This window comes from Sinocyclocheilus anshuiensis, unplaced genomic scaffold (genome assembly GCF_001515605.1).
Source record: "Sinocyclocheilus anshuiensis isolate Anshui unplaced genomic scaffold, SAMN03320099.WGS_v1.1 scaffold1199, whole genome shotgun sequence".
NCBI classification, from domain to species: Eukaryota; Metazoa; Chordata; class Actinopteri; order Cypriniformes; family Cyprinidae; genus Sinocyclocheilus; species Sinocyclocheilus anshuiensis.
In genome coordinates, this window is record NW_015540934.1 from 610,455 (window position 1) to 620,748 (window position 10,294).

The following is a 10,294-nucleotide window of genomic DNA, read 5'->3' on the forward strand; positions in this document are numbered from 1 at the left end:
ATTTGAATCACCGTACATCTTATAATATGTACTTATAATATAACAACATTATAAACAATGTAAGGTTCGATTACACAAGATGAATATTTAAACACAACAATTGGCTTCCTCAGCAGTGGGAAGGCTCAGTAGGCAGTTGTCCATGTAGAAGCTTCGCTTATGGACTGCAACACTTCCTCATTCCCGAACCGCTGGCAGCGAATGTGCATCTGCAGCGCAAAGGTAGCGCAGCAGGGGCTGCGTGTCATCCCGAAAGGCAAGACTTGCCATTCGTAGACATCTGGCGGGTCCCTTCGGCGCATGTTCCTCCAAATGAACCTCAGAAGGGGTCTGTCCTCGGGTAGGAGTCTCACTTGGTGGAACATGCCACGTATAAAAGTCCTTCCCCTATAAACATACATAGGGAATTTAGAACAACTATATTCTTCAAAGCGGAAGTAAGCCGTTTTCTGAGAATGTGCGAGACTTCCGGTTCATTACCCGCTGTAGGGACATAACGAGAAGAATAACAACGTGCAGTAAACAGTAAAACTGTTTGCAGTACAAACCAGTGTGTTCATAATTAAGATAATGCATTAAAATAATAACGTAAGACACACCAATTTGCTTACTAGACGCAGATGAGACCGGAAACCAGACCCATAAAAATTACAAATGGCCTCGCCCGGTCTTATGTGGAAAATATGGATAGCGGTCTCCGTGTGGTCCTGTTTGGTATTGCAGCTTGACATGTAGTTTTAGAAAAAAGCTCTAAACAAATGTAACATTAATTTTTTTCCCTAACAGTTTTTGCTGTTGCACTGTATACATAAATTGTGAATTATGAAAATGAATTATATTTTTTTATTTATCTTGAAAATTCTTGCAGAAAATATAGTTTTGTGAGAATCGTTCTCAATCTTAATCTTTCTTGAACTTGGTAAACAATTATCTTTATTTGAAATGTTTCAAGTCTTAAAGGGGTCATATGATGCTTTTTTAAAGATCATTATACTCCCGCTCTCTCTCTCTTTCTCTCTCTCTCACTCTCTCGCTCTCTCTCGCTCTCTCTCTCTTTCTCTCTCTCTCTCTCTCTCACACACACACACGCGCGCGCGCGCACACACACACACACGATGCGCAAAACTCCGCATTTGAACAGTCAATAGCAAATACTTAAACTAATAACAAAACAGTAGCTGATTCAGAAACGCCAGATTGTCATAGCAAAGTCAGAATTACCTCCTCTCCTAGGTTCACGAAACGGTCGTCCATAAAATGCATTGCTGTTCTGTTGTAAGTAATCTTAAAGATTCCTAAATGCATCTACTTTCGGAAGGCCAAATAAAGTGCTTTTGCTTTCGCCTAGAAACACACAGCTTCTCCCTGACATGGCTGCTTCAACACTAACCGCGGTTACTGAAACCACGCCTTCTTTCTTTGCGTGAACATTTGAGCGGCATTATGCAAATATTTCCACATAGTGAGGTAGATATGTGGGGGCGTGTTAGAACGAGCCGTTTTAGGGGGGCGTGGCAGAGTCTTAACTTTGATAAAGAATATCTCTTTGGTTTTGAGACTTTAGTCTTTGCAACTTCAGGGATCTTATCTATGCACAATCAGCTTGTAACACTCCAAAGAGAAAGGAAAACTTGAAATCGCATCATATGACCCCTTTAATATTTTCCCTTTTGTTATACTGGGTTTAGTCATACTGGGATGTATGCTAAAATTGTTGTACGCCACTGTGGCGCTCTACCTAGAAAATTTGGTTTCATGCCACCAAAATGTACATTGCAAGGGCGTTGAAATAGCTGAAATAGTTAGATCCAATCTGATTTGCCAGTTATGCAACTTCCTGTCAAGTCCTCTGGGAAATAATCTCATGCAAAAACAGCTAAACCATATTTTCTCAAGACCATGAATTTGAAATTTTATTTAATTCTTAGAAGATTTAAAAAAAAAATCTCAATTGGACGCAGTGTCCAAATTAAAATAGATATTTAATTTGCATTCCATTTTTGACAAGGATAAATAGAGATGTAAATTAACATTTAGTGCTTAAAAAACAACAGGCTGCTCATAAAACAAGCTATAGAATATGAACATAACGGTTTGTTTTGGACCGTGGAGACGTATTTATTTTTCGTTCCCACTTTGTTTCCGCATTGAACGTGTCACATGCTGTATCTATTGTTCTGCGGCTCTATTGCTTTTGCCTGTTACCTGATCGACGCAGCGGCTATTTTGGTATAGAATTGCATTTCTCAGAACATGCTGGAAGAAAACGATTCGATATTAGTTTTATAATTACAGAAGTACGATAAAATAGTGAAATGGGCGCGTCTGTTCTGCTATCCTTAATTTTACTTAGGCTCCATTTACTTCTAGGCTCACTGTTTAATAATCCTGTCTGGCCTCTGCATGTTTAGTCCGTGTGGTTTGTAATGTGATCGGCTCGAGATGTGTGGAAGTGCGGTTCTGGCAGTGCGTCTGGTTCGATCTTTCGAGCATCGCAACTTTAAACCGGTGGTTTACAAAGACGTTAGTTTAGATCAGACGGTGGAGGAGTTCATTACATTTGTTAAGCAAGGTAAGACATGAGGACAACCGATTGTATCCAGAGTTCACCTGTTTATTTGTAAAAAGTAAATGAGATGTGTTTGATATGAAACGGTGACTAATAATGAGAGCTAAACTAAAGCACTTCTCTCTTTTAAGACGTTTCAGCAAGAGCTGGATTGCCTCTGCCCTTTAAGAAGGTTGGTTATGGTAAGTCTACACTTACTGCTTTATCAAAAATAAGATGAACAGTTATTGCATTAACATCCTGTTGCTGTGTTGTTGCAGACATAATGAAAATCATACACCAGGCACATGGCGCAAAGGTAACTTTTAATCAGATCAACAACTTGTGGCATAAATTATGTAATATTGACATGATTACATATGTTTAAAAATGGCTGCTGTATACCTTTCATGATCATTCTGCTCCTTTTATTTCACAAAAGTTTAGAAATGTATACTTGATTGGTTAGAAACAACCTAATTCCTATGATAAATAGTTGTATTAACAAAAATGAGTAAATGTAACCTTAATAATATCTGTTTTTCATGATTTCAGACGAATGAGCTTGTAATGACTTTAGAGGATGATGAAAAGTTGATTCTTCGTGATGGCTGCAGGTTAGGAGCATGTGGCGTTGGTATGTAAAAACAATATTTAGGGCTTCATGATTCTGTGCAGATTACATTTTTATAGGATGCTAAATTCAATCTTTTATTTTAATGCGTAATTAATTTTCCTCGCGTGCACATAAAAATTCAATGAAAATAAATGAACCTGTACCTGCTCAGTTCTTTATTTCAACACCTTTCCTCTCCTCACAGCCAATGAGACAGAACTTGCCTTCTTCAGAATGGCCGACTATGAAAAGTTCAAAGCCAATCCAAAGACTGAATGGTGATGACGATCAGGATGCAACACAAGAGGTCTTGGAGTATTTATTCACCAGAGGCAAGCAAGTGTGAAAAGCTCTTCAAGTGGGATTGAACCATCAATTTTAATTTCATTTATAGCAATACTTTTTATATTTATTCTTACCGTTCAAATACCTTCAGCATAGTTTGACAAATTTTGAGGGGAGATGTTTTCATGTTGTCAAGTGCAATTATTTTCTTAGGTAAGAATACTGTAAATTTCAGTGCCGAAATGTGCATTTCGAATGCCAATTATTTTTTATTTCATTTACAACAAATCAGGTACCAAATATCTTGTTTGGTTTAAATGACGCCTTGGAAGTTGATTGCCAATTTGTTAAATAAAGTTTAAGATATGAATCATGTTTTCGCAACACTTGATTAAAAGTTCAATTCAAAACTTCCTTCCTGTAGCTCATCCGCAATAACAACAGCCAATCAGTCAAACCAAGTGAAACTAAACATGTATTAATACTTAATACGTTTTTTAGTGCACATGCAGTCATGGCATGGTCATTATTGGTACTCAGTATAATGTTGGCCTTCCTGTTACAGATGGAGTTTGAAAATTGAGTTTACACAGTAACTGGCCCTGAGGACAATCATCTGAGGTACTGACATAATAATAATAATAACATTAGGCATGTGTTAAGTCCTTTAAGTGCATAGAGAGAGTTGGAAAAGTTCAGTCAGGAGTTACTGAAGGCTACAGTACCTCGGTACAAATCTTTTTTCTGAAGCTAAAACTGTGGTATAGACCTGAGTTTTGAGTCTATGCATAGTTGTGAGACTCAAATATCAAAACAAAACACTGATGGCGTTTATAGGGAACAGAAATAGAGAGCTGAAGGTACTGTGTGCGTGTGAGCAGAGCTCTAGTCTTTGTGCTTCTGAGAGATCACAGCTGATACACACTGCACCTAATAACACTAACCTCCATTCAGAAAACTCAACTTGACTATAAAAATGTACTTTATCATATCTGTCTTTACTTTTAGCCTTACGAGGATGAGACAAATTCGCCAAGTCTCATCATATCATTATTGTTCCCATTTTAGATGAGGCTGACTTAAGCTAGTCAGAATTTAACTAGCCTCAAGAATATTTATCAACATTTTCCACTTGGCAAAAGTGCATATTGGCTGTAATGTGTTGATCACTTGTGTGTTGACCACTACACTTCCAACTGTATATCTGCTTAACACTTCATTTTTATACAAGTATTTAATTACAAAAAGTTTTTAAACGCATGTGTTCTTGTATTCTTTCCCAGACTTCTATGGTATTCCATTAGCCACCACATAGTGGTGCTGTAAAACTGGACAGTTGCGTTTACTCTCCCATCCGCGGCGGATTCGTGTCAGTCTGGTGAAGATGCATGGCAGAAGCAGGAAGCAACGGCACACCAGAACAATGCAGGGTACAACGACAGCCAATAAGTAGCTTGGCGGCATGTAGAATGGATATGCCTCAATGTGGAAGGCAAAATCCCAGCCAAAGAAGAGTGTGTGCATGATGGACAGAGTCAGAGCAATGTAGCCCAAACCAGACTAAAGGAAGAAAAGAGAGAAAACGTCATTCAAAAAGCTATGATTGTGCTTTTGGGTTGAATATGCTAATCAAAGATATTGCCAAAATTACATACATATGAAATCATGCCACACTATCTGGTCAATATCAGAGCAACATTTCCATGTTTCCTCCTAGCCTAAAAATCAACTATCAGTTGTTGCACCAAAACTAGCTAGACATGACTTACATCAACATGTAATATGACGGATCAAGTGCACCATGCACATTGGAAATTCAGGTACCAGGTATAAACTAGGCCTGTAAGATTGTTTGGAATAGCATGTACAGGGTTTGTTCAACCCTGCACCTGGAGAACCAGACCATTTCTCAGTATGCATTCCTATGCGAACTTGCATCTTTGTGTTCCTTGCTGAAGTTCAATTCAAATACTCAAGAAAGCAAGTACCAAGGACGCATGAAATTGCCCGGTTACCAATATTGAGTATGCATCGCATGAAGACTTGAGAGAATTAGAAATCCCAGAAGTCATTTGGGGGTGGACGACATATGGAAGCTTGCGAGTTTTAAGCGTCTCCTGTTCTCACTCAAGATGAGAGATTCCCACTGCAAACTCGCAAACTTGTGAAAGCAAACATTTGACGTTTTGATTGCCATACATTTAAAAAAAGTGATAAAGAAATGGAGAAAGCCTGCAATACATTGTATTGGCATATTTAAAATAATCTTATAATTGGCAAAGTATAGGTTATTTTTAATATACACACTCTTATACACGTATGCAGCAAAATTAAAAGATATTAATTAAAAAAAATAAGTAAATGTTTTAAAAGATCATGACATCTGTAATGTTTTTTTTTTTTTTTTTATTGTACTGGGACTGTCAGTTGAGCAACGAGATCACAACACATCTCAATTCTCACAAATATGCGTTTTGTGTTCTTTCGAGTTTCTTCTTTTGAGGTAGCCTGGCAAGAAGGGTCTCCCCAACAACGCAAATCTGTTCTTTGCATTCTTAGAATTGAGAAACGGCCCCACTTTTCTGCTGAGTTTTAACACACCTGAACCAGATACTCAAGGTCTTCAGAAATGCTTGAAAATTACAAGAGTGTTTGAGAGGGGTTGGATAAAATCTCTGCAGGACAGCGGGTCCAAGCAGACTTAAGTTCCAACCCTGCTCCAACACACCATTAAAGTTTTTCAGGTGTGCTGGATTAGGGTTGGAGCTAAACTGGTAGCCTTCCAGGTTCTAGTCCTGCTCCTGGAAAGCTTAGCTCCAACTCTAATCAAACACATCCGAACAATCTAATCAAGGTGTTCAGGGTTGCCTAAAAAAATACAGGCAGGTGTGTTGGAATAGGGTTGAACTTAACTGCAGGTAGCAGGTACAGGGTTAGCTATCCTTGGTTAAAGCAGAGTAGGTAGGTACTAGTGATGGGAGAAGCAAACCTTTTCAAGCTTTGAATCAATTGAACCAATTGCTTTGCAAAATGATTCACTGTTTCGATGTGCTCAAAACACCACACACTGGTGATGCCTGCTGGTCAAAACTGTAAATGCAACAAAAACTCAGGCCAAAACATGCATAAAAACATTTTACAAACCCATTGCAAATGTTTAATTGAAAGTATAATACATTAAATAATAAAATGCCATTAAATGTGAAGTGTCTGTATAATGTTTTTTTTTTTAATAATTATTATTCATTTGCAGGGCTTGTTTTGTTTGTTTTATGGAGAGCTTGTCTAAACAGGACAATAAGAGACTATTAACTACTGCTCATTCTTTTAATTACACAAATGTCTCATTAAAAATGTCTACAAATGTATCAAACTGATCCGAGATCAGGTAAAAACTATAGACGTTGGTTCAGTGGTTGTCAGCAAGCCATTGAAATTTCGAAACAGTTGTGACGTTACGAAGCCTCGTTTACTGAAATCATGTGACTCTGGCAGTTCGATACGCGCTCCGAACCACTGTTTCGAAACAAATGAAAGCAAAGGTTCCAAAGCTCTTAAGAAGCAGTGCTTCAAAAGTGCCCATCACTAGTAGGCACTGGTTCAACAAAGCTCCTGCTAAAGTAGTTATATGTGATTAATGTGTTACAGCAGTGTTTCCCAACCCTGTTCCTGGAGGCAAACCAACAGTACAAATTATAGAACTCTTCCTAATCAAACACACCTGATTCAACTCAGTAGAGACACCCAAGACCTGAAAAGGATGGGTCAGATAAGGGAGATATCCAAAATGTGCGCTGCTGGTGTGCCTCCAGGAACAGGATTGGGAAACACTGTTATGGTGTGCATGGCCTCACCTGTACAAACGTAAACTCTCTCCAGTTGAGAGTGTTGCCCACTGTGGGAAGGGAAGTGATGGCCAGTAAAGAGAGGACACCAAGACCCAGCACTCCACAAGAAAGGTACAAGTCAGATCGCCAAACACCCAGCTCATCCCAGGGCTCCTCTGTACCTGCTTTAACCTGATACATTCAGACAAACACACAGCAGACACTACTTTTGTGAGGCACTTTAAGTGACACACTAAACATTTAAAGATCTTTATTCTCAGGTTGGCTTACCTGTCTGTAGGCAGTATTGACAAGCCTGTGCAGTGTAATTCTGCGCAGTGGCAGGCAAAGGCTGTAGACACCATGCAACGCTGCACAAAGGAAGCTCAACAGGCCCAGTTGTTTCCTCCGCTGCAACCAGTTGTCCAACCAGGATGGGAAACGCTGGTACTTGGTGCCCCTCCAGAGCTGCAACCATGCAGCAAACAATCCTGGGAAGTATACGAGTGCCAGGGTCACCAAGGCTACTGCTGGCAGGCTCTCGTTCACCAGGTCAAGGGCGAGACGGTAGAAAGCATTGTGTCCTCCTTGTGCAAGAAATGGCAGCAAAATTCCCCGCAGGAAACCGTAGCCATAGAAGAAGAGAAAAAGGAGGAAGGTGACGACAACCGGGCCACTCCAAGATGGGAATAGGCGCAATGGGGCTACCTCAATTTCTCGAGCAGCAGACAAGCCACCCATATCCACTGGGTGGAAGCCCATCTGCCGAGCCAACTGCACAACTTTCTTCTTCCCCTCTGTACTGTTACTGCAGATCATGACCTATAAAGGTAGAAACTCACAGAGTTCAAATAACCCTGTATTTGTTTTCAGCAAATACATATAACCCAACAGCAGCCCTGACCTGTCTGCTTCCATCATGAGCCCCAGTCTGCAGCTCCCAGGTTGAAACCGTGTTAAAACCTTTGACCACTAGACTGTCTGGAAACAGCTCAGCTAGCCGTTCTGCATTGGACGGCCCATGGATATTCATCTCTGCGCCGTTACTTACATCCACAAGCACCTTCCCTGCAAGTGCAGACTGTAGCCCCAGCAAGGAGCAGTAATGCTCGGGGAACACGGCCATGAATACCAGGCACACTGCTTGTGATACTGCCCCCTCCTGGTTCCTCAACTCCACTGCATCAGGGAACAGTCCTGATGGGATGCGATTCACACAACGACTCCCAACCACCACTCGCACACCAGAAGCTACCAGCCGCAGAGCCAGTGAGCGAGAGAAGTCTCCAGAACCGAGTATGGCCACTGTAGGGCTAGTTAGACATACAGGTAGGGCATCAGCAGGGGCTTCAGAGTCTGAGAGCAAAGGAGTTGTCATATCTTCCACCATAATAAACCTGAGAAGATGAGTGTGAGTTTAGGAAATGATATGCATTTATATAATTAGGTATTTCCAAACTGCTGTCCCATTACCATTAAAGTAATAAAGGCACAAATTCCATATTCTTTAGAGATAGAGCTATTAACGAATAGTTCATTAATACAAGTGTGTAACTTGCAGTAAAAAATATATTTTTTTTAAATATTTTTGTTAAAAGTTTAATTGTTTGTGCACCACATGAAAATTACACCAAATCAAAATAATTTAACATTCCACAAAATTCTGACACCCAGGAACTAACAATATTTTCCCTTTCTAAAGCATAACAGGAAAACAAGTATTTAATATCATTCCATTTTCTCAATTTTAAACTCAATCATTTAGCCCTGTTTTTGTTTGTATGTTTATTTAATATTTACTTAATGTTTAAACGTGCCAAAATTACACACATTCTACATGGCTGATTTGCCTATAAAAAATATTGGATTTCTTTTTTTTTTTTTAAATAAACATTGGATGACATTATATTGTTGATGGTGGTGTTAACGTTTTTATTAGTTATTAAGCCTACTGTTGAGATTGTTAAAAGTTTCTCTTTTCGCCTTTCAAATGAGTTGTAAGTTTCGCTTCTACTGAAAGGGCGGGGGACAGACGTTCTCAATTACTCAGTCACAGCAACTGCTAAAATAACTTTTACATGTAATTTTTACATTTTTAAAAACATCATTATTTATCCATATCAGAAAATCCATTATACTACATGCTGATTTATCATGTACTCACCACTTTCATATAACTTCACTTTTTCTGGCGACTGTGCTGTGCTGTTCCAGGACTGTATTGTATAACCGGGGCGCTTCTATTACTGTGCACTAGAGATATGAGACCGTGCAGAAAAAGACATTTCTTATCACACACGGAGCATTGCTAAATTCTAGCGTCACGTTAACAGCTGATTGGTCCGAGTGATCAATCTGAGATGACGTCTCGAGACCCCTCCATTCATTTGCGCTCCATAATCCATGACGGCAAGAGACGTGCACTGCACTATGCCACGGGCCTTTCTTGTGAAGTGCGGCGCATTGACTGCCCTTGTATGGAAGGCCGTTTATGGAACGCCAAAGAGCCAAAAACACGTGAATTTTAACGCGTTAAACACGTGTATTTCACGCGTAAACAACACGTATTTAACACGTTAAATACGTGTCGTTTACACGTGAAAAAAATCAGCGCGTTAAATACGTGTATTCAAGGTGTTAAATACGCGTGAAGTACACATTAAAAATCAGTTTGAATGGGTCAGTGTCATTGGCTGCTGAGGACTTGGGTCAAACCACTTCTGTGAGCTTAAGGGGGTGTACCATTCATAGACTAGGCAACCACCATTTAACATGCAATAGATCAGCTTATTCAGCCTAATTATTTGTTCTTTTTTTTCTTTTCTTTTTTTTGTATAGCCTGTAGAAATAATATATTTAAATTGCAGTTTTATGAAAAACAAATTTTTCACCACTCATGCCTTTTTGTAAATAAACACATTAGTGGACATTCTAGCTTTAACAGTGATCAAACTTAAAGGGTTAGTTCACCCAAAAATGAAAATTAGCCTGTGTTTTACTCACCCTCAAAGCATCCTA

At 39.4% G+C, this 10,294-nt stretch overlaps 2 protein-coding genes across 5 annotated transcripts; one reads left to right on the top strand and one right to left on the bottom strand.

Moving 5' to 3' along the window:
* Positions 1 to 2,185: 2,185 nt before the first annotated feature.
* On the top strand, positions 2,186 to 4,809 carry LOC107689495 (UPF0538 protein C2orf76 homolog). Of its 3 annotated transcripts, XR_001634345.1 has the most exons (7): positions 2,186 to 2,572; positions 2,701 to 2,751; positions 2,830 to 2,867; positions 3,104 to 3,185; positions 3,370 to 3,496; positions 4,015 to 4,070; positions 4,733 to 4,809. XR_001634345.1 is itself a non-coding variant. In XM_016487497.1 (5 exons), exons 1-5 carry the CDS (start codon positions 2,443 to 2,445, stop codon positions 3,444 to 3,446), a joined length of 378 nt encoding a protein of 125 aa, XP_016342983.1. In that variant the 5' UTR covers positions 2,186 to 2,442; the 3' UTR covers positions 3,447 to 3,805. The 3 variants fall into 3 exon arrangements, 1 of the variants encoding a protein (XP_016342983.1); XR_001634346.1 differs by lacking the exon at positions 4,015 to 4,070 and having other exon boundaries at positions 4,733 to 4,805; XM_016487497.1 differs by lacking the exons at positions 4,015 to 4,070; positions 4,733 to 4,809 and having other exon boundaries at positions 3,370 to 3,805.
* On the bottom strand, positions 3,872 to 9,723 carry steap3 (STEAP family member 3, metalloreductase). 2 transcript variants are annotated; one of them, XM_016487494.1, is made up of 5 exons: positions 9,441 to 9,723; positions 8,181 to 8,673; positions 7,568 to 8,098; positions 7,304 to 7,468; positions 3,872 to 5,009 (listed from the first exon to the last, which is right to left on the bottom strand). In XM_016487494.1, exons 2-5 carry the CDS (start codon positions 8,664 to 8,666, stop codon positions 4,737 to 4,739), a joined length of 1,455 nt encoding a protein of 484 aa, XP_016342980.1. In that variant the 5' UTR covers positions 8,667 to 8,673; positions 9,441 to 9,723; the 3' UTR covers positions 3,872 to 4,736. The 2 variants fall into 2 exon arrangements, with proteins under 2 accessions (XP_016342980.1, XP_016342981.1); XM_016487495.1 differs by lacking the exon at positions 9,441 to 9,723 and having other exon boundaries at positions 8,181 to 8,939.
* Between the last annotated feature and the right edge of the window lie 571 nt (positions 9,724 to 10,294).